Source organism: Mauremys reevesii, linkage group 1 (genome assembly GCF_016161935.1).
Source record: "Mauremys reevesii isolate NIE-2019 linkage group 1, ASM1616193v1, whole genome shotgun sequence".
Taxonomy (NCBI): domain Eukaryota; kingdom Metazoa; phylum Chordata; order Testudines; family Geoemydidae; genus Mauremys; species Mauremys reevesii.
In genome coordinates, this window is record NC_052623.1 from 231568341 (window position 1) to 231593374 (window position 25034).

Consider the following 25034-nt stretch of genomic DNA (forward strand, 5'->3'; position numbering starts at 1 on the left):
ACAAACCGTTGATGAATATCCAAAGAATTGTACGCCTGATTTTTTCAGAGGTGATGAGCTCTTGCAACTCCCATTTATTTGAATTGCAGGTGAAAGTCAGGCCCTATGTTTGATTGAAATGAACATTGGGTAGTAGTGCTTTTTAAAGTGTTAACTAGTCTAAATTCTTAATATATATTATTTTGCAGTTACAGGGTTAGCTGCACCTCCGTCCCCTTTGAGGTCTCTCTGAGTGCACTCCCTCCAGTGCCAGGCTTCATACCTTTACCTATCCCAGCAAGGAATTTTGCAGTTCTCCCACTCTTAGACCTGGACACTGTACTGCTACTCTAGCACCATTGATTTAATATGGGGGTTGAGTGAGGGACCATGGGAAGTGGTTATAGGAAGTGGAGGGGAGAGACAGATTCTGAACTGGGGATGTGGGAGAGAGAAGCCATCTTGCAAGTTTTTTCTTTGTGGATAGTGTTTCTTTCCTCCTAATCCTGGTGGGAAGATTTTGTCTTTGGCCCAATATCTTTGTTCTATTTCCTGGTTCCAAGTTCCCTTTGTGAGCTGTCAGCTGGGAGCACAGAGGATCAAGGACTTTTAAGGTTCCTTTCTGACCGGCTGCAACTTTTTCTGGCAACCTGTCACCACTCCCCACCCATAGCTCAGGGAAGCACAGTGCATGCTCATGGTCTTCACAGCATCCAACGCTGACAGAGTTGAGTGGCTGTGTAAGCAGTATGCGTTTGCCACTGAGTGATGATTCCCTCTTCAAGGTTTTCGTAATATTCAGTGGCTGTGAAGCCTGGCACTTGGGAGCCTCCTGGGCCCATTTCTTGGCTCATAGAGAACCTGGATGTAGTGGAATACTATTTATTGTGAAATAAATCAAAGTCCCCAATTGTTTTCATTCATTGCAGTGTCCAAATTGCAATTCTTCATATAGTGAACTTCCACTTAGAACAAAAGTTGGTCTTCATGAAAAAAAACACGCTTAACTGTAAGAGTGTCCCTGTGTGTTTGTTCTTTCTGTGTATGTACCACATCATATGTGTACATTTGTATTTTTGCATGTGGCTTATATGTGTGTAATAATTATCAAAACAATTAATTGTGTCTTCTCTAAAAATGTAGTGTCTTACGATGGGACTTTTTTTTTTTAAATCGACTATGGAAATTCATGGGTGGAGGAAAAAAATTGAAGATGCTGCCTCCCTAACATACTGTGCTCTTTCTAAATTATTTGTCTAGTGAGAAGGCGCTTAGAAGGGAACAGCAATGAAATGTCACAGGACAACAGCTTCATCGATGACATAGACCTCATATCAGAGGAGTCACCACTGCCTGCTGTATCTGATGTGGCACAGTAAGTGGAATAATGGCTTTTACTGGATAATATAAACATCAGCTAATGGTGAGGGAATATGCTATATACTGAATAGAAGTTTTTGATTTTTTAAAAAAATGCACTTGTAGTTAGCTTTAAGCTAAGAGCTGTTACTCAGTATAATTTATTGGGACAGAAAGGCTGCTCTTTAAGCCATGGTTTGGAGACTTGGTGTTTTTGGTTTGTGACTTCATCTTTTGCGTCCATTAAAATTTTTTCCTGAGACTGATTCTCAAAGACAGGTTAAGCCTCTGCAGACTTCTGAATGGGTCTGATCTCCAAAATCTCCTGAATGCATTTAAACTTCATTGTAGGTGATAATGAAACACTTTTGTGTGTGGACGTAACCTGAAAGGAAGGAAACTATTGTTGAAAGGACAATTGAAGTGAAATGTTTGCCTCCAAGAGTAAAAGCACTTGTGAGATGTTACCCCAAAGGTAGTGTAGACACTTACAGCTATGTTCATAAAGGAATTATGTGGATATACTTAACAGGGAAACAGTGCTTTCAAGAATTAGAGGGTAGAATAATTAATGCAGTTCTGATTGTCACTGGGTAGGACTTGAAGAGCATGTCTACACTCAGCGTCCATTGCAGGGGTGTTGATTTCGTGAAATTGTTTGTCATATCGCTTACCTTTTTGGTTTCACAAGTACATGCATCAATACTGTTCGATAGAACCACACCGCACGTTGGCAACTCTGTAGCAGTGCATTCAGGGACTCTGAAACATCTGTCCTATAATGCTCAAGTCTCTTGCTGAGTGTAGCGAGTTTGGGGATAACTTTCAAACTTGGGGCAGCACATTGGCAGTTGTAGCTGGCACTGACTGAACCAGTGAAGTTGTGATGTTTGTAGCTTTGTGTTAAGCTGAAGCGAAACTAATGTAATCTATACTTATTTAGCCAGACCTCAGCAAAAGGCCTCAACCTAGGTGCTGCAACCAATACTATGATTAAAAACTCTTCTGATGGCAGTGGTGTGGGCCCAAAAGGTACATCACAAGAGGTGCAATCTCAAGGCATTCTAAGCAATGTCTTTTTTTAATTACTTTTTCTCTAGTGTAGACAGAGCAGAAGGAACCTCAAATTTTGTCTGGCAGTGTGTAGTGCTTTTACTTGTATGTTCCTCTCAGGGATAAGGATGTGTTGGTTTTTCATCTGAGAAATACATGAAGAATAAATCTTGCTTCTGAGTATGTGAGTGTGTTAAACTAAAAAATGATGGCTGGTTTTAATGTCAAATGTGAAAACTACCCTGTCTTCACATTTGGAAAGGAAAGTATGAAAGTGGCTTAGTGAGGAAGTTTGATGATTGAACCTTCAGAGTATGACAAGTAGATGACTGGAAAATAAGGTTACATTGACAAATTACAACTTCACTGCAAAAAATATAAACTCTGGTACTCCATGTGCAAATTACTCTTGCATTTGAGTTTTCTTCTTCAAAGTAAGGGGGGTGGGGCGCAAAGGGCTAAAAGCCCTATTTTGTGAGTTAGATACAGTGAGATTACATTCCAGCTGCCATTGGGTGCAGAACAATGTTGTTATTCCCAGCACAATGCTGTACATATTTGTCAGTCTAATGTCATGTATTGCCTAGTAAAATTCTAAAGAATGGTGAAGTACTGATAAAAGAATGATACAATGAGCTAATAAGATTTGCTGTATTGTTGCTCCATTGCATTCCATAGCTGATATATATATATATATACTGCAGAAGACGTACATGACACATCGGTTCACAGAAAAGATGGAATTCCAGTTGAAAATATTTTTCTGGGTAAGGCAGAGCAAGGCTGGGATTTGCCTCTTACTAAAACACTTGGTGTGACACTACAATTAGATTTGGCTCCTTCAAGAGGAGAAATCCTTTCCCAGCAACCACCTCTAAATCTTCAGTATGAGTTGCGCGTATTGCTTTCAAATCACTAATTGTAGGAGTGTCAAGCTTGATCTATGAGCATGCGAGGCAGATGCTGGAGAAGATGGCCTTGAAATGAAATGAAATGTTATGGCTTTTTTGTGGGGGAGAACCTGTTAGCGTTTTATGTTGTACACAGGTTTAATGCTGGGATTGAATGTTTTCATATTTTTTACAAATATTTAAGTGAAAAACAGCATTAGTTAGCTGAATTTTGGCAGTTAGATAAATCCATTGAGTATCTGTTGTAAATCAGATGGAATAAAGATATCAAAAAAGTTTGGTAAATTAGCTTTTTTCCATCCCACAGATCATGAACAACAACATCACAGTAAAAACTGTTTTAAAGAGAGACAGGGCTGTAAGAATGCTGCTAGTTGCTGCTATTACCTGCTTTCCATGCCTTATTTGTGTACTCCCAGCTCTAGCAGCTAACTCTTGAATTTAGCACACATTTAATGAAGCCCTTACAGTTTAACTGGGGATGTTCTAAATTTTAAAGAGGCACTCGTTGTTTAAGTCGGTTTTTTTAAATAGCCATATGGAGCTCCACAGCAAACAAAAGTTTTGTGGATTTAGTCAATAATAAAGATGGTGAATTGCATGGTAACTTACAGTTAAGAGGTGATATTTGAATTCCTGGTCCCCTCTTTCCCAGTTCAGGGAATTTTTCTAAGCTTTAGAGGTATATGGTGAAAATCTCCATGCTTTGCCCACTGGAAGTGAATGGCATTCGCCCTGCAGCAGATTTGTCATCAGATTAAAATTGAATGGGTTTGTCTTTTGTGACTAAAAAGTCTTATAAAAGTCTTTGAAGACAAACACTCTCAATGTGCAACTGATATTCTATGAAACAGCACAAGAAAAGCAACCATGTGCCAAAGAACAGGTTCCAGAGGGTTTTATATTGCTTGCAAACGGGTGCAAACAGAGACAATCCAGTGGGGAGGAGGAAGGGGAGGAAATCACCAAAGCAATTCATTTTTCATCAAATGACCACGAAAATCAAAATTGCTCAGTTTCTATTCTGTGTTTTTAGTTTCTGCTGGTTCAGTAAGATTTGGATAAAATAAAGGTTTAAAGTACCTGTGTTACAGACTTCGGTTTTAACAACTTTAACTATGGTGAAACTACTGCTGATACAAGAGCAGCATGATAGTCATTAGTACTTGAGTAGCAACTTTAGGATGGTTGCGTTGTTTGGTTTAGAAAGATTTTAGTGATATTAACATTTAAAAATCAACAAGAAAGGTTGTTTAGCAAATGCAACACTTGTACTAACATAATCACCAGTTTTAAACAACCATGCCAGTTGATGAGTTTAGCTGGATTTGTACAATGACTGGGGCGGGCGTACATTGTGAGGTTATACTATATGACAATGAAGCTTTCCTACAGCATCTAAATACAAATTTAATCAAGGGACTCTTCTGTGTTTACATGAAGCTTTGACTTTGAAATTCATGCGTGCACTATAGCATATTTGGTATTTAGCCAACACTGTTACATCTGCAAAATAATTGTTTACGTAAGCTAATAAGGTGTGTTTTTCAAAGTAAGTAAAATGTGTTTACTTTAAACTAGTAAATGTATCAACATATATAGGGCCCTCATCCTGTTGGCTCTACCCATGTGAGTGGTCCCACTGTTTAAGTGGACTTATATGCATATATGGGGCAAGTAAAACTCGACTTGCATTTACTGGAGAAGCCAGAGACGCATCTAAAGGAATCATTCAGGTAGATAATATCCATACTGAAAAGTGTGATTCGCTGGGTGAACAAAACATTTTACAAAGTACCAAAATATGCATTTACATGTCATAACCCTTAGTATAGCTTTACAGTAGAGATCATGGTAGGTAAATGAAATCATAATCATGTTCCAACCTTCTATAAGGTTTTTGTCCTTAATATGGTCAAAACCACGACAGCCACAGCCATTCATTAATGTAGATTTTTCTTTTTCTGGGAAACCAAAACATGCTAAAGACCACTGGGGTTATGAACAGGTGTCAGGGGTTTGACAGGCTTTCTTTTTCTTGATAATCAAAATAGGAGGAGGCACCCAGTTAGATCCTTGCTCGATGGGAAAGGATTCCTGGGGTGGGGGGGTGTCCCAATATGGAAAAGGTTGAGAAGCACTGCTTCAGGCTATGAGATTCCCTAGTAGTCAGTAGCACAGTTCTATAGTTTTAACTCTGTACTCAGTTGAAATAAATTCTTATCTATACTGGTCAGGGAAATTGTACAGGAATTATTAGCAACAACTGTGTTCAGACATGACATTGATATCTCCATTTCAACAATTGGAAGGCTCTAAAAGTCACAATATGGTGCCAAGCTTTTATAGAATTTTTAAGAGCTTACTAGCCACCATGCCACTAACTTGGTTTGTCCTGCTTTGATGGGCTTGTTTCCAACCTTTATATTTTCATATGTATATGTTGACTATTTTTTGCATGTTCTGACCTAAACATTAGATGTAGGTGTAATGTCATGATCCCGGAATGGACCTGCGTAGCAAGAGTGCATGGGCTTCTCTTTCTAAAGTCTGGGAGACACTTCAGTATCCCATTAGTTTTATTCATCTGGGATTTTTTTGGACATCCACATATGCCATTAAAAGGTTTGGGGTAACATTTTGAAAGGTGCCTATGTTCCATTTTCAAAAGTGATATAGGCACTTAGAAGCCTAAATCCCACTGGCTTCCAATCAGACTTAGGCTACTAAGCGCTTAAGACTGTTCTGAAAATGGAACTTAAGTTCATGTGTCACTTAGGGTTTTTTTTTTTTTTAAATTATCCTTTGCAATCTTCTCTTGTTAAAATTGTACTCATACAAATTTATTCAGCTGTATAATACCAAACTCTGATGAATTATCTCTGTTCCTGGGTAATTTTAAACCATGGGCCTTTGATAACTAAAATAGAAGCAAAATATATTGAATATGTCCAGTTTATGTTTAGTGAGGATTTATTTTAAAAATAGCAGCCTAATATAAACACAGACTGTACCCAGGGCCGGCCCACAACATTTTGGCACCTGAGGCGGGAAGCTCAAATGATGCCCCCATGTCCCCTCGCTTGGGCCAAAACTTTGAAAGGTCTCAATTCTGCCTTCTTCCTGTTCTACTCCTCTCATGGTACTGCTCTGCTACCTACCCCAATAAAGGAGAACTAACAACTTAAAAAGCCTCGTTGAAAAATTTTAAGTAACACTTACATTTGCTGTTCAGGCGTTTGAAAGTTAACTTTTCTTGTCTGCATAGTAAACACTGGCATTTTTATCTGTTTGAATAATCAAAGTGGTGCTTTCCATGCCTTCTTGGTTGCAAAGATTTGAACTGCTTCCTGAAGGTCCACAGTCTGGGCCAGCTCATGCTCTGTTGAGATGGTTGCAAGGCCGACCAGCCTTTCCTATGTCATTGTGGAGCGTGTATGTGTTTTTATTAACTTCAGCTTGGAGAGGCTGCGTTCTCCACTGGCAACTGTTACAGGAAGTGTTAGAAGTATGCACAGAGCAACAAAAGCATTTGGAAAGAGGGTGGTCATCTTATTTGTGCACATATATTCCAGAACAGCCTTTGGAGTTGATCCTGCTGAAATGTATCTTGAAAGGGCTTTCAGTTCATCACCTAAATCACTTGCATCAATGTCCCGCATGTAGTAATGTGTCAACACTGTCTCTAGTGCCCTGCATTGCTGGTGTAGGTCTTCTTCAAGTACAGTGAGGAGTTTTGGAATCCCAAATACACTGCTGCGTTCCGTGAGCTGCATGAAACGTTCTTCAGCTGACTGTATTGCACAATCTAGCACCTGGTTAAAGAATTCAACTTTGAATTGTTGTTTGGGGGTCTCTTATGGGATTATCCCATGCCTCATAATCAAAATGTCTTCTTCTTCAGTGTTCTCTTGTATTCTTGAATGGGTGGGAAAATGGCTTCAGTCTGAAGTTCCTCTGCAAACTTCTGTGCACTATTCAGAACATTTTGAAATCCCTCATCTGACCGGTAAGACTAGGTGTGACTTTGCTTTGTCCAGTTGTTCCATTGCTCCGGATATATCAAGGTCAACACCTTGGAGTCTCTTGCTTACAACATTTATTTCAAACAATATGTCTTGCCACAACACTACGCCACACAGAAATGTGAGGTTATGTATGTTTCTGGTGATTCCATTTCCCTCTGCCACTGTTCTCTCACAAACAGTTCCTGTCATAGCATTATCCTCCATCATGGCAACTGTGGTATCATCTAACTTCCCAATTTGGTGTTTGATAGGCTTTATCGCCTCCACTCGACTTTCCCATCATGTGGCACTCAGTGGTTACAGTGTCAGAGAGGATGTTCCCAGATGTTGCTTCAAAATTTGCTATCAATGAGTTGATGCAGAGAAAAATACATAGATGCTTTGAATTACATTAAAAAATTCAGCAGCCCCACAAGAAGCTGATGCTGCATTACTGACCACCAAGTTCAATGAATGAAAACTGCATGGGACAAAAAAAGCTCGAGGGTTTAACTCTCTGATCCGTGTCTGCACTCCTCTGTTCTTTCCTCTCATGTTGGCACCATTATTGTAGCCCTGACTTCTCATGTCAGCTATCACAATTCCTGTATGTTCCAGCTCTTTAAGAAGTACATTTGTCATACCAGCTCCTGTAGTATCATCAATGTCAACAAATTCTAGAAAATGCTCTGTGACAGTCACTATTGCAGGGACATTTTCACTAGGTTCTGTTGTTGCAAAACTCACCATTAAAGTCATTTGTTCCGTATGGCTGATGTCAGGTGTGAAGTCCACTTCTATTTTCATTGTCTTTGGGGAACATGAAGTTTTTCACTTGCTGTGGCCCATGAGGTACAAGGAAGTCCCTCAGGCTACTGGTCAAGTGGGTCTACAGTCCTGGATCATTTAGACTTAAGGGACTAAACTCAGCAGCAGCTGTTCCTTGCGCCTCCACCACACTCTTCTCTGATCTACACTTTTCTTCAGGAATGTGCATGGTTACATCCATTTGAGATGGAGATATGGATGCTGCAATAGCTGCCAGGTCACCTGCACTCTGACTAACTGGAAGATCAGGCATCTCCTCACCACTCTCATCCTCACTGGGGCCGGAAGGCTCAACGGGAACATTTGTGCCTATGTATTTCAGGAGAGCTCCCTCCTGCTTAGATAGAAAAGCTTCCTTTGCTTGCTTGCTTTTTCTGAATGCTGCCTCAGGGGGGCGTTTTCTTCTTTCACTCATGACTGCTGTTCTGTGTCAGCTATAGTGGCTCTCAACACTCAACTGAAGGGGACAAATAACCAGGCTGGTAGCAGGGCCTGAGTGAAGGAAGATATCAGTGTTTTAAGGCCCTAACTGGCTCCTACTATTTCAGTTGACTGCCTGTTCTCCTCAAGTGGGTTCAGGGAAGCAGCAGGAAGCTCCCTGAGAAGCTGGTGTTAATCATCCCAGGCTCTTGGGAGTGCTAGAGGGGTACATAAGAGGCTTCTCCTCCTCTCTCTCCCTGCAGCTCCTGCTGCTTTCTGTTATTCCCTCTCACCTTTTCTCCTTCCTGCTTGTTATGTTTCTTGTGCCCTCCTTCCTCCAGCACAGCACTCCACCATCTCTGTGCATCTAGAGCCGAGAGAATACATATGCACCAGCAGCAGACACAATTTTCTACACTTTGGGTCCTAGTGGCACCCCCTCCTCAGAGTCTGGGACCTGAGGCGACCGCCAGCCGTGACTGTACCAGTCAGTATGAGATTAAGAGCAAAATTATTTTCTGATCCACCATATACGCCTGTCTTGAACATTCTGTACTCCATGTAGAATGTGCAATAGAAATCTGCATTGTGTATCAGAGAATTTTACTCACAGTATATTATGTCTATAGTGATTTTTCCACAAATTAACAAGCAAAGTTAATGTGTTTGAATCCTCAGCAATGTTTGATTCCTTTTTTTCAGAACAAGAAATTAGTTTGAACATAGTAAATTATACAGTACCGTATAGAATTTGATTACACTGATTGGTTCTATTGTGCATTTGTGTAAGAAACAAATATTTTCCTTACATCTTCTGTTTAGTATATGAAGAACTGTGATTTTAAGTTCATTTGGTATATTATACTTTTCAAACTTCGTACTTGCATTTCCAGATCATATTAAAACATATATGTATTTCTGTTTTGGTAGAAATTCTGGGAAATAATTGTAGAAAACTGATACTAAATAAATATAAAATACATTTTAAATTTTGCATGATGTTTAGAGATGGGTAAAATTCTTAAATCTGGGCAAAAGTTTTTGGCCATTTTTTTTTTTTTGGCAAATTGTACAGATTTGGCTACACTGATATGTTGTCAGTTTCACTGAATTGTTTCAGTTTTTTAAAAAGTAACAATTTTTAAAATTAAAATGCTTTATTTTGACACTTTTTAAACAAAATATTTCCATTTTTAGTACAAAATGACGGTTTAAAAAGATCTTCACTTTTATTTTATTTTTAAATTGCTTAAAATGAGTTAAATTAAAACTAAATGTTTAGGGTTTTTAAATGAAATGTTTAGTTCAAAAAGAAAAGTTTTTCCCCTACCATTTCGATTTGCTAAACTTTTTTTATAATTCTGTTTTCTGCTTGGCCCCTGAAACATATTTTTCTGATTTCTTAGAATTGCCAGCAAACTGAAAAATCCGTTATCAGTCCATGCATGCCCCTTAATGTCAATGTCAGATGCATGTGTGGACTGAGGGCGCAGCATGGCATTTCATTTAAAGAACGTTAGGTTTATGCATGTTAAGTTGAATTGGCTTGTCAATAATATGTTTCGCTAAAGTATATCTGTAATGGGAACATACAGAGAATATGCTCAACACAAGTAGGGAATAGAAATGCAACATTTTAAAGTTGTCTGTTAAAACAATGCAATATCATTGTTCTGAGTAGTGTTTTTCATCTTCAGTGTCAAGAACATGAGTTTTCATCATTCTGAGTGTTAATTTCACTTTTAGGTAAACACAATTCTACTTAATATACCAGGGGTCAGCAACCTTTCAGAAGTGGTGTGCCGAGTCTTCATTTATTCACTCTAATTTAAGGTTTCGCATACCAGTAATACATTTTAACGTTTTTTAGAAGGTCTTTTTCTATAAGTCTACAATATATAACTAAACTCTTGTTGTATGTAAAGTAAATAAGGTTTTTAAAATGTTTACGAAGCGTCATTTAAAATTTAAATTAAAATGCAGAGCCCCCCAGACCGGTGGCTAGGACCCGGGCAGCGTGAATGCCACTGAAAATCAGCTCGCATGCCGCAGGTTGCCTACCCTTGTAATATACCATTATAGCAAATACACATTAATGTATTCAGCTTGTCTGACAACTGTAGCATGTCCTTATGCAGATTGCAAATTTAAGTATTCTGCATTTGTGCAAATCCTAATTATGGAGCTCCTGTTTTGACCAACATACCCAAATCATGGATATCCTTAACACACATTATTTGTTCTGTCTTTTAGCAGAAGTATAAGCAGGTAAGTGTTCCTTTGTGATATACTTATCTCTTGGTGTGACCCTTCTTGAAACCCCTTCATTTTGTATATGTATTATATAAATACATACCCTCCACTACTGTGTTTTAAAATTTGTGATGGGGCTGCATCATTTCTTTTCTTTTGTTCTTCTTGAAAGCTACATTTTCACTCTGAGTTCTGCTTGTTGTAAATAAAATATTTAGTGTAAACATTAACTCATGTTGTATGCCAACACAATGTAAATCTCCCTTACAGTAGTTCACCGGGAATTAAAATATAGCTTTATTTTTTATATGAGATGGACTACGCAGTGTGAATAGTTCCACTCTATTGCATTTAAGAGAGAGATGCATTTTACCACTAATGGGACAAATTCTGATCTAAGTAACACAATGAAGTCAATGGGTTTTACGAATGTAAAGGAGATAATAGAATTCAGCCTAATACCTAAATGCAATTAAGCTTCCTAAGTCTTACATTCAATAAATAAATAAATAAAAACACTAAGGGTTTCTCATGACTGCTATAATCCCTGCAGACTTAGTATGATCTCTTGATAATAAAACTATATAGAGAGATCCCTATGTGGCAAAACTCTCATTGATTTCAACAGGGCTGCAGGATCATGCTCCTAGTAATTCTTTATTTCAAAGCCTTTAACTTATATATTTTTTTACAATTAGCTGTTGATGCATCCATTAAACTTGATACTTCAAATCAGTAGCTTTTAAAAAAAAAAAAGTCTGAGCAAAGCACACTTCTGAAATCTGGGAACCATGTAGGAGCAAATCCTTTTGTCTGTGCACAGGTTGGGTAGTAACTGGGTATGCACAGGGGATAGTCAACTAGGTTCATTGGGGTCAGAAATCCTCCCTGCTGGGGTGTTGAGTGATAGGAGAGCTGTGTTCAATAATTCCAGTAATCCTTGCATGCTTTGTGTTTGTGTGTGTGTTAGAATAGTTTGTGTATCTGTGTTCTTGTGCATCCATTGACCATGCCACTTCATCCCCATTCCAACCCAATGCATGTTGAGGTTCAGTGTGCCCTCACAGAACAGTTTTATGATCTGCAAGTGGGGCAGATTGTATGGGATCTTGGCATCCTGGTCACCTTCCTTTTGGTTGTGCTGTGATCAGGATACTCTTCAAATATGAAGGTGCTGGGGGGAAAATAGGATGTGCCTCTTACAGAATGCATCATTAATATCATTAGGAAGGCCAACACAGTGGCTTGCAGCTCTCTCCAGGTTGCTGCTTTAAGATGACTTTTGAATGTCATTTCCAATATTGGTGAGAGTGGATGCGTGTGATGTGCATGCTGGCATAATGCTAAGAGAATGCCTGCTTTTATACTGGAAAAAATAGTGTGAAGGAAGAGTCCATTTAAAATGAAAATGTGGAGCAAGCTTTCAACACTGCCGTAAGTTAATCACTTTCAGAATGCAAATGCAGCTGCCAAGGAGCCTGCCACGACACCACAATTGCCTGTGGTCCAGGTAAAATGTAGCTGAGTGCAGTGTTTCAAACATACAGGGAACAGAGGCAGCATATTTAAAAAAAGAAAATGTATTATGTGGCTGACTGAAATTTTCTAGATATATATCAGCTCTCGGTCCTCAGCTGATGTTAATCACCCTAGCTGACCTCAGTGGAGCTCCACTAACCAGCTGAAGTTCTGGCCTATTAAAGTTATAATAGCTTGCATAAATAAGAATGAGGTTTATTTTTTGTTAGAAGTCAAATATTGTCAGATTTGGTTAACTTGAGCAAGTTACTAAGCTCTAGCATTTGGAGTGTGTATTTTAAAGAACAGTAAGTATTGAGATTGGCATGTCAAATGCCATGAGCTGTAATGCTATGTACTCATCCCATTTTTCAGATAGCCAGGCATTCAGGGAAGCCACTGTGGAGTAAACAAAGTGTGACTCCATTAGTTAGTACATAGAGTACATTTTTTCATCTGTTGGAAACCTATAAAGAGCTATTGTAAAGCAGGTGCAGGATGCATTTATAACGACCTATCATGTACACTTAGTTTTTGAGAATTACACGTTACTACTGTATATTGTCTTGGTTGCTATGTAGAAGATTATCCATATCAAATTACACAATACTGCAGATTTTGTGTTTGCTGAATGAAACTCTAGATCTTGCCATTCTTATTTCTAGTATTCAAAACTTTCACTCTAGTTTCTTTGTGAAAAAGGTACTTGTTCCATTGTCAGTTATAGAAATGTAGGTACTTTCTTGAAATCAATTAATTTCCTTATTCTGAAAATGTACAGTAACAGATTTTAGGGGAACTTCTCCATCAGACCTCAATCACATTGGTACCTCAAGACAATGCATAGTGTTTTATTTCTTTACCATGTTACCACACCCTTAGATGAAGAGGGTTCACTGAGTTATGTCTTCATTGGGGCTGGAGGTGTAATTTACAGCCTGAGTTAGACGTACATGCGCTAGCTTATCCATGTCAGCTTGGGTGGGTAGGAGGGGCTAGCCCCTCCATATGCAATCCCATCTGGGACTCTAGGTACTTGGGCATCTAGCCTATCCCAGTGCCCATGCCAGCATGGCTACATGGCTATTTTTAGCAGACTAGTTCGACCAGAGGTGGCATGCATACATGTCACTTGGCCACAGAGTACTGAAGACTCCATTTTGTGTCTTGACCTTAGAGCATTAGCTGTCTACTGAGCACACCAGACCACCCCTGCACCTGGAGATGGGACAGCAAAGGCTTGTGGCCAATAGGGACTCATTGCAGCTGAATGGGAGATTAGCCCTTTGCAGCAAGCTCCAACTCCACTACCTAATAAAACCTGCAGGGGATACTTGGGGCAAGGGGGCTGTTCATTGTATTGACTTAGTTTTAGGCTGTTAGTGTTTCTTCTTGTGTAGTGGGTTGGGTCCTCTTTTATTTAACATCCTTGATTCCTTTGTCTGTTCTTTCCCCTTTCTTTTGATGTACCCTTACCCTTTCAGGAGAAAAATGTTTATCCTTATCCGTTGGTCACTGATTCTATGTCATTATAAACTGTAATATCCTAGAGGTCTTGGGGATTATTAATTTATGCCCCTGGTGGCTAGGTGGAGGCACCGCATGCAAAGAGACCTGTGCCCTTGGACCTACAGTGTGTCACTGAGCCCCTGAAAAAGAGGGAGGAATGAGGAGATCTACAACTCTTGGGGATTGGGGTGTCCCAGGTGCAGGCTACTGCTCAATACATTGTGGAAGAAGAATTGGCACTTCTTTTTTCAATGGCCTTTCTGTGCTATGCATTTTGGATAACAGTGTTCTTACACAGAGGTCATGCAACTGGATCTGCACAGGCAGATACTTAGGCCTGTGCAGAGAGACAGTGACTTCAGTGGAACAATGCATGGGTGTACGGGACCACTGTGCAAAGTTCCATCAAAGTTAGAGGAGCGGTGCACATGCAAAAGGGTCTGCCCACATGGATCTCAGTGCAGGATTTTGGTGAAACAGATTGTTCACCTCCACTAGCTTTATAGTTGAAAATTGTAAGCAAAAGATGCTGTAAGTGCCCACAATCCTATTGCAATGACACTACTGTATGGTTAAGCCAACACTCTTTGACATGTGCGAGAGTTTACCTCTGGTAAGCAAATGGAGAGTTTGGTCCATGGTTTGTACCGAAAGATTACACCAAACTCATTACAGAATATCATGTCTTTTGTGAAAATATCAGCTCTAAAAATGTATGTCCGTTTGTTGTTTTTCAGAGTTGTCCTGTGCGAGTTTAAAAATTTGCTGTATAATTTTTAATCTTTTAAAGTAATAATGAGGTATACTGTAACTCAGCATGGCTAGGCAACTGTGGCTGAGTATGCATGTTATAGCTCAATAAGGTCATGTAAAGGTAAATGTCAGCTGGTCTTTCTTAATGTAAAGCAGCGTAATGCTGTGGTTTAGCAATCATCACTTAGGTTCTCTTGGGAGGAATTCTTTAGAAGGTGAGCGCTGCATACAATGAACATCATCAGTGGTAACTGCATTCAGCTGAACTGCTGTAGTAATAACTCTTTTTAGTGAAATGGACTGCCAATGAAGTGATAGTACACCTGTTCCCCCATTGGAAAATGGGATCTTAATTAATTTTCATGGGTTCAGAGCAAGACTAACAGTTGCTCTTCTTTCTAAGGGCCCTATGCACAGTGGGGATCAAATCAAGTTAAGGAACAGTGTATGATCCAGCTAAAACAAATTCTACACACAATTTTTAAATATGGTTCTAAGTTTTATGTGGCTTAGCTGCCCTTATGCTAGCTGACCATATCATATTAAGAACAATGCTTCAAAGAAATGTAAACATGCTTCCTTAATTCAGTCTGAGGCCTTAAAGCTAGAAGCAAACCAAGATCTGAATATGAAAGCAACCGCATTGCCCCTCCCCACCCCCACCCCCCAAAAAAGGATATTTGCATTCAATTCATACTTAGAATCAGAAGTAGCTCTTATGGTATGAAAAAGTGGTCTGATTTGTGAAATCGTGTTCAGAACGACTACGTTTTGCTATGTGACTGTTGCACCCACACCACTTACAAATCAACATTCTTACACCCTGTAACAGGGTTGCCATGACCCAGCACTCCTGTTCCTTTGACTCAGCCCCTTTGAACTAGGCATTCTGAGAATCACCTGAGAATCACCTTTCCCAGGAAGGTTCATGTACAAACTATTCCAATGTGAGGGAAAGATAGGAAGAATAGTTAAAGGCAAAGATGGCTTCATCAGAAGCTCTGTCATGACCTGAAAATCAAAAGGTAATCCTGCAAAAAGTGGAAACATGGATGAATTTTGCCAGGGAGGAGTACAAAAGAATAGCACAAGCACGTGGGGACAAAATCAGAAAGGCTAAGGCACAAAATGAGTTACATTTAGCAAGAGACATAAAAGGCAATAAAAAGAGGTTCTTTAAATACATTAGGAACAAGAGACTGATGAAGGGAAGTGTAGGTCCTCTGCTTACCAGGGAAGGAAAGCTAATAACTGATGACATCAAGAAGGCTGAGTTGATTAATGCCTATTTTGCTTCCCTCTTCACTAAAAAGATTAATAATGACCAGATACTCAACACAATTAATATTAACAACAACAGGGAAGGAACACCAGCCAAAATAGGGGAAGAACAGGTTAAAGAATATTTAGATAAGTTAGATGTATTCAAGTGGGCAGGACCTGGTGAAATTCATACTAGATTACCTAAGGAACTAGCTGAAGCAATCTGGGAACCATTAGCAATTATCTTCAAGAACTCATGGAGCTTGGGTGAGGTCCCAGAAGACTGGAGAAGGGCAAACATCGCACCTATCTTTAGGTTAGATATTAGGAAAAGCTGTCAAAATACAGTAGATTCCTCTTATTAGCAATCCTTTGGCTGTCAGCAAAAAGTTTCTATTTTCCAGCAGTTGCTAATAAGTGGAACACAGGTTTGTGAGGCAGTAGCCAGGGAACGAAGTGCTGAGAGGTGCCTTCCTTGGCTGCAGCCCCACAAACCTGCCTGTGGGGAGGGCAGCAGCAGGGAGAGTGGTTGCAGTCCAGATGCCAGGGCTTTCTACAGAGAGTGGAGGTACAGAGGCCTGTGAGGCTGCACCCTACCTCTCCCTGATGCTTTCTAGGGGGTGGAGCTTAGTACATCCCAGCACTTCCTTCCTTCCATGCAGTATTCCAGTGGGGCGCAGCCTGGAGAGTGCAGAGAGAGGTGCTATGCAGTTCTGACATCTGGGCAGAAGCCCCTCTCCCTACTACTGCCCTGCCCCCAGCCTGTCCTCCTAAACTGAAGCTCCTTACTTTCTGTGTGGTCCCTGCACATAGGCAGGTTTGCCGGGCTGCAGCCCCAGAAAGAAGAACTGTGACGGGCTAAGCACCGGTCGCACGCAGGTTTGCAGGGCTGCAGCCAAGGGAGGCATGGCCTAGCACTTCCTTCTCTGGCTGCAGCCTCACAAACATGCCTGAAGGTGGGGCCGTTCTTCCAATAAATTGCTAATAAGAGGCATGACATTGCAAATATCTGAATCCCATTTACACTGACGTTAATGGGATGGGATTGGTTCAGAGATGACGTGTGGGGGGCAGGTCAGATACCCTCCTATATTTTCTGCTTGGCTTGCAATGAACATGCTCTCAAACAGTCTGAGCATGCTCAGTAACACTGCTGAAGCTGGCTTCCCTCACTCTGCCCCTCCACTGTCGGCAGGCACAGGTTGACTCTGGACTGGTTCCTGTAATATGTTGTCATTAATCATAAGTTGCTAATACTAGGATTGCTATTAAGTGAAATCTACCTTATAAGGGTAGTTAAGCTCTAGAACAGGCTTCCAAGGGAAGCTGTGGAATCTCCATCACTGGAGGTTTTTAAGAACAAGTTAGACCAACCCTGTCAGAGTTGATCTAGGTTTACGTGGTCCTGCCTCAGCGCAGGAGGCTGGACTTGATGACCTCTCAAGATCCCTTCCTACCCTACATTTCTATGATTCTGTGATGGTACTCACTCGCAGGCTTATTTCACAGGAAGAACTTTTCCCCCAGCCCTACCCATAAAAGTCCTGCAGTGATGGGTGAGTAGTGATGGGGGGATAGGTGAAGTGATCACCAGGAGTCCCTAGTCACACACCCACATGCAGGCGATGACTGCAAGATGGTCATCATGTGCTCCTGGACTGGGATAGGGGGCCATTTTCAGCAGCAGCGGTCATGACTGAGTGGGCCTTTTTAGGAACCCCTCTGCTCACCCCATTTGGGGAAGGGGCTAGAAAAGATGTGCTAAATATAGGCTATCCCACCATACCTGACTGGCTAACTATGTCCAGAGGGATCACTCCCAGTGCAGTCAAAAAACAAAAATGTTTCTTGCAACTTGGAATGTCCATACCCTACTAGACGAATCAAAAAGTGAAAGACCCAAACACTGAATAGCAATTGTTGCCCGAGAACTCCTGAAGTACAACATCAACATCGCTGCTCTCAGCGAAACAAGACATGCAGAGGAAGGCCACTTGAGGGAAGAGGGCGGCGGTTACACTTTCTTCAGCAAGCGACAGGTGAATACATGGTGTTGGCTTTGCAAGAAAAAAACTTTCTAGTCAACCACCTGACTGAGCTCCCCGTCAGCATCAACCCTCCACATCCAATTGGCCAATAAGTCATTTGCCACTGTCATCAGTGTATATGTATCAACTCTTGACATTGAAGGCCAGAAAGAATCCTCCTACACTGACCGGGATAAAATTTTGTCATCCATTCAAAAAACAATCCTTTTAGGGGATTTTAATGCAAGAATTGGCCGAGATTTTAAGTATGGAGTAGCATCATTGGGAAGGAAGGAGTGGGCAAGACCAATTCCAATGGCATCCTTCTACTCGGCAAATGTGCAGAGCACGACCTTGTGTTCACAAACACAATCTTCAGACAAAGCAACAAGTACAAAACAACTTGGCAACACCCCCGCTCAAAACAATGGCACCTCCTAGATTATGTCATTGTAATACATCTAAGAGAGATCCAAATCATCCATGTCATGAGAGGAACCAACGATTGCTGGACTGACCACTGTCTACTGAGGTCAGTCATGTCCTTCAGGATTGCACCAAAACATAAAAAGCAATCCAAATAACACAGACAGCAATACAACATCCAAAGACTTCAATCCTCAGTGCACCAAGAGAACTTCCAAGCACTCCTCAGTGAAAAGCTGTCCATATGCACACCTGGAAATGACAACACAAGTGTCGAAGAAGACTGGGAAGCCCTAAAACAGACCATCCAGAGATTTGTGAGGAATCCATTGACCTTGCTACCTGCCACCATCAGGACTGGTTTGACAAGAACACTGAGATTACAGCCCTTTTGGACCAGAAGATAAAAGCTTTCTGCGAATGGCAAAACCAACCACTATCCAGTCAGAAGCAGAGCTCTTTCCATCAGCTCAAAGCTGAAGTTCAAAGGAGGAACCAAGAAATCAAAAGCAAATGGTGGGAGGACAAAGCAAAAGAAATCCAAACATTCACTAACAGACGTGATATGCAGAACTTTTTTTTGTGAGACAAAGACCCTATATGGACCAAGGTCATGTGGCTTCACACTGCTGAGGTCCGAAGATGGTAGTACCCTTCTTAAAGATAACGAATCCATCAAAGAGCGCTGGAAGGAACACTACCAAAAGCTTCTAAATCGAGCATCGACTGTGACTGATGACATCATCAACTCCATCCATCAGCACCCAATCTGGGAAACTCTTGCCAACCCACCACCTGAGGAGGTCTGCAAAGTAATTAAACAATTTAAAGAACAATAAAACTCCAGGTCCTGATAGCATACCAGCTGAAGTACTGAAAGTGGGGGGAGAAACACTGACAAGCTTCACTTGCTTTGCTGCTCAAAGAAATCCTTGGTGACTTACGTAATGTTAACATCATCACCCTTTTCAAAAAGGGGGACAGGGCCGACTGTGGCAACTATCGAAGTATTGCTCTCCTCTCCATCGCTCGGAAGATTCTTGTTAGAATCTTATTGAATCACCTACTCCCTCTTGCAGAGGAAGTACTTCCAGAGTCCCAGTGTGGCTTCAGACCACCATGAGGCACCACTGACATGATTTTCGCAGCCAGGAAGATCCAGGAAAAATGTCAAGAACAACACCAGGAACTGTATATGGCCTTTATTGATCTGACCAAATCCTTGGACTCTGTCAACCATGCGGCTCTATGGAAAATCATGTCAAAGTTTGGCTGCCCAAGCAAATTTATCACCATTGTAAGACTCCTGCATGACCAGATGACCGCCTCCATCCTGTGCAGTGGCTCTGCCTCTGAGCCCTTTGTCATCCGAACTGATGTAAAACAAGGTTTTGTACTGGCACCCACTTTTTTTCTCCAAATTCTTAGCAGCTATGAAAACATTAACCCAAGACCGTCTACCACAGGGCATTGGCATCCAATATCAGATTGATGCAACCTCTTCAACCTTTCTCATCTCTATGCCAGAACTAAAGTAATATCGGCAACAATAACCCAAACTCCAGTACGCAGATGATTGTGCTGTATTTGCAGATTCAAAGGAGGATCTTCAAACAGCCCTTAATTGCTTCTCTGCAGCTTACAAAGGTCTAGGGCCAACTCTGAACATTGGCAAAACTAAAGTTCTCCACCAGCCAGATCCCAGTCAATCATCACACTCAGCAAGGAAGATCTATATCGACAAAGAAGAACTGGAAAATGTAGAATACTTTGCCTATTTTGGCAGCCGTCTCTCACAGAGGGCAGACATAGATGTCGAGATTCAGCACAGAATTCACTGTGCCAGCCTTGCCTTTGGCAGACTGTGTTCAACAATCACTGGGTGTTCAACAATCACAACATGAGATCACATACTACACTTTTAGTTTATAACGCGGTGGTAATCCCAACTCTCCTCTATGGCTGTGAGACTTGTATGACCTGGATGACCTACAGAAAACACCTGAAAAACCTGGAACACCAGCACCAGCACTTTCTTCAGTAGATCCTGAACGCAGAGTGGGAGGGGCATTGCACGAATGTCAGTGTCCTCACAAAGGCCAACATCTTCAGTGTTGAGGCCCTGATTATCCAGCACCAGCTGAGGTGGAGTGGGTACTGTGTACACATGCCTGATGTACACTTACCAAAACTGCTATATCTCCAATTCACCAAAAGAGAAAGGAAACGGGGAGGCCAAAAGAAACACTTTAAAGACACCCTCAAGATAAACATCAAGAGACGTGGCATCGACACCACACACTGGGAGACAGCAGCCCAGGATAAGGATAACTGGCGAAGACTTGTCAGAGAGGGAATGTCCACTTTTTCAGGAAAATCGCCTTGCTCTGGTTGCAGAAAAATGCCAGAAAGGAAAGAGAACAGTCACACAGCAATCACGGCCCAACCCTGTCTTCCAACACCACCTGCAACATCTGCCAACGAACCTGTGGCTCAAGAATCAGACTCCTCAGTCACCAAAGGACCCATGGAAAAATAAAACCTGTGAAAGAGATCATCCTCGAATTCGAGGGATCGCCACCACTGCTGATGATAGCCAGTAACAGGGTCTGCTGGGAAAAGTGGCAGGAATATAAGACCTGACTTTTGCTCACAATTGAGAGGTTTGGACACGGTAAAATCTGGAATGGGGATCTCCATTAAGAGAGTTTGAGGAGATCTACAGTCAGGATATAAAAACGGTGAAAAGTAACTGAAGGGAAAATCCAAGGACAACTTAGTAGCGGAGGGAGACAGAATCCTATAATAAAGCCAACAGCCTTTCCTAAGACAATCAATCCTCCTTTGAACTTCAGCTTTGAGCTTTCCTAAGACAAGCTCCCCCCCCACATGCTCCATCAACTGGGGGAGGGCCAAGTGGACCCTGGCGAAGGATGACTGAACTGTTTAATCTGGGGCAGTCTACTGGTATCAGTTCTGTGTCAAGGGGGTGAAATCTGACACAAAAAAGAGGACCACTGAGTCCCTATACCAACAGGTGGCAGAGGGCCAAGAAGGGCCATGGACATGTTTGCTTTTTGTTTGCACTTCTGTTTATCCTGGAATGAGAACACTTTTTGCTTTGCCCGGACGGACATAGTGCTAAAACCATGCTGAACTACCAAACCATAAGAGAGACTGCAGACATGAGGAAATACTGAGGCCTAACACACACCTATTATGGAGAAATAAGAGCTAACACACCTAGAATACACCCTCAATGATAGGTAGTAGCTTGCACTGCTCTAGTAAAAGGGATACATGTTCAGGTCATGTTTGATATAAAATTTGTTTTGTTAGAACAAGATTGAACACAGTTATTGTTTTTAATTCCACTTGAGACATATTTTTGACAAATAATTTCCCTGTAGTGTTTGTGACACAGTCTTTGCAGCCTTGAGCATAAAAATCTGAGAGCAAAGTTAGCTGAAAACTAACTGTAAACCAAAACTGAAATGGACTAGTCCGAAGCGAACTAGTCCGAAGCTGAGCAGTCCAAAGCTGACTATTTTCTCCATTCATTGTCTGCTGAGAGAGAATTTCCCAAAGTTAATAGTATAAATAGTGAAAACAACATTGTATTTTAATGTTCTTTCAGTATGTTCAGACAAAATGACTTTAACTTGAGTGTCCATTTTAGGTTATAAGTGAACAAACCAGAAGAACACCAACTGAAACACCAAAAGAAATTTCAAATGTCCTTTCAATCTTCAGATTCAGGCTGGGATATTCACAGGGTATAAGTGAGTTTGCTGTCCATGTCCCTTAGCCCAGTTTGAAAATCCCAGTCAGAGAACACAGCTCTGAGATACAACATGAGTACATTGCAAATCTTTTCTATGAGGCTGAAAACATTATCTAAGTTGTATCTGTACAAACGCCTCCCTCCCCCCCATCCAGTTTATTTTTAGTTTTGTTAAATTAGGGACAGATGCTGGATATGTCAATGAAATGATCATTGTGACGGGTTGGACCCCCCCTTCTGGGGTTTCACTGATGTACTGGGGTTTCACTGAGCCCCTCTGCTCCATCAGCCTGGATTCCCGCCCCCTGTTTTGCTGAATTAGGCTCTCTGGCCTCTTGCACCCACACCTAGCTGCAGACACAAACTGAAGTCCGCTCTGTGTGAGAGGATTCACCCAGCACTCACGTGCCCACCCCTTTTGGGGAATAAACCCAAAATACTACTGTTTTTCACTGTGTAGAAAGATAGGCACAGTGCAAGCTCTCATAAAAACTCACTCTCTCCCTCAATGTGAAGAGAGATATGTACAACTTCTTGCTCCCCAGTTAGAAATTGCACAAACTGGGTTTAATAATGAACAAAACAAATGTATTAACTATAAAAGGCAGATTTAAAGTGATTATAAGGGATAGCAAACAGAACAAAGCAGATTACTGAGCAAATAAAACAAAATATGCATACTAAGCTTAAGATCTTAAAGAGACTGGTTTCAAGAAGCAATTTCTCACCCTAAATGTTGTTTTAGGTAAGTTGCAGAGTTTCTGTAAATCAGAGTTCCAATTATTTCTTCTTACAAACTGGATCCCTTTCTCAGTCTGGACTCACCCCTGCCTTTCCTTTCAAGTTAGTTCCTTTGTCCCTTCAGGTTCTTTCAGCAGTCCTTGTTGTTGGATAGGAGTCCAGATCAACCCCCTTCCCAAGCCTGAAAAAGGATTTACCTATGGCGGGAATCCTTTGTTTGCTGGTGCTTTGATGGAGATCAATGTCCAAAGGGGTATTTTTCATTAGGTGACATTATCACCTGACCTTGTGGTGTCAATGCAGCATCCCAGGAAGCACCTCAGGAAGGTAGGAGATTAGCATCTTCAGAGTTTTATTCTTATATAGGTCATTCAGGAGGATTGCCTGCTGTCTAGTGGGTGTTTCTCCCAAGTACACACACAGCTGTAATTGTTATATAGTCAATATTTCTAACTTTAGATACAGAAATGATACATGCATACAAACTGGATAATCACATTCAGTAAATCATAACCTTTCCAATAATATCTTACATGAGCCATCTTGCATAAAGTATATCTTGAGTTATGCCATATTCATATCATAACCATATTTCTATAAAGAATATGGGGTGTAACATCACAATCATATTGTGTGTAAATCAGATACTCTATATTATGGTATAACCTGAATCCACAGAAAACTGTTAGGACTCATGTGCTTGTAGGCAACAATAAAGTGAAAACCAAGCTGGCTTTTGTCATGCTTGAACATTGGAATGGCCTACATGATGCTTTTGGGCTCAATTTTCAGAGGTTCTGACTTTAACTGCAAGGGTGCAGCACCTCCAAAAATCAGGCATTTAGTGCAAATTTTGAATGTTTGTTATTCCTTCTCTCCAGGGTGTTTTTTGGCAGTGAGGACACCACTGGTGGTCGTGGACAAATACTGTTAGAGGAGAATAGGGAGAGAAAAGGTGTGTGTGTGGGGGGCAATGCCACCAATGGGTGGGTAGTAAGGACGGTGGTTATCATCATGCGAAAGGGGCTGAGAGACTGTAGGCTGGCAAGCAGAGGGACAACAGCAGCAGGGGGAATTCTTAGTTGTAAGTGGGGGCAGACATACCTCTTTAATATATTCTGGTTTGCCTACTTTTATTACATTTGTTTGTCATCCTCATCCTTGGGTGAACCTAATATGGAGTACTACAGGAAGATTTGCAGTCAGGGTAGCATAGCTAGTTCTGTACACTATATTCAATACAGGTTTCAGTTATTGTAAAAAAGCAATTTGGATGGGTGTTGGGTGTTTGCAAATTGAACTAAGTTAGTTTGTGTCACAGGCATATGCTTCCTATAATTATGAAAGCTGGATTTATCTTAAAGTTATGTTTCATCTTAACCTTGCCCAAACAATACTTCTGTGGTTTTTTTTGTATTATCACCATAGTCAACAGTATAATAGACTTCCTTAAAAAAAAACAATAATTCAAGCTTTCAAATTTTATTTCAACTTCAATCTCTTAAAAGCTCGGACTTATTAAAAATACAGGTATCTGTGGCTGTTCTGAAGAAAACCTATTTTTATATTTCTGACCTTGCATGGCATGAATTGGTAGAGATTGGTAATTTCTTTTTCATATGTTAAAGGTAGAAAATATGCAGCATGCATCTAAAGAGCAAGTATCTGAAGAGTGTGTATCTTTGGGAAGTAGCTGACTCATTTCCAATGACAATGAGAGAAATGTAACTGTCAGAAATGCCCCCCTTAATTTTAAATTTAATGGTTTCCTTGCATCTGAATTAATTACCACTGAGGTGCAGTTCACTTAGATTTCCAAATCTGTGAATGTGGGACTTATTCATACATTTCTCCTAGTTTATTCAGTTTTAGAATTATTGGGGGGGGGGTGAATTGTTCTTGGCCAGTACGTGTCTTTAAACTCAGTTTTACAACATATGAAATTACATCCAAATAATATGAACAAGGAAGGAGACATACTTTCTTTTAAAGTAGCAAAGTTTGGTAAAAATATGATAAAATATTGGCATTAATATAAAAATGTTAATATAGTAAGTTTTTCAAAGAATCTGGCATACTTCTGTTCCATTTTTAATTTTGCGTAGTTTATAATTCAGCAAGAATTTTAAATGCAGAGAAAAAAAGTGATGTGATTTGGACAGTAGAGGGCACTGTATTATAATGGAATGACAAAAACTAAACA

At 40.7% G+C, this 25034-nt stretch overlaps 1 protein-coding gene across 19 annotated transcripts in view; it reads left to right on the top strand.

Annotated features, from left to right (window-relative positions):
- LOC120406051 (potassium voltage-gated channel subfamily KQT member 1-like) overlaps positions 1-25034 on the top strand; it is an 819762-nt gene that overhangs the window by 227795 nt on the left and 566933 nt on the right. For all 19 annotated transcript variants that reach the window (XM_039540307.1, XM_039540238.1, XM_039540231.1 and 16 more), the window contains one exon: positions 1240-1354. In XM_039540307.1, the coding sequence (XP_039396241.1) occupies positions 1240-1354 (115 nt within the window). The remainder of the gene's footprint in view (positions 1-1239; positions 1355-25034) is intronic.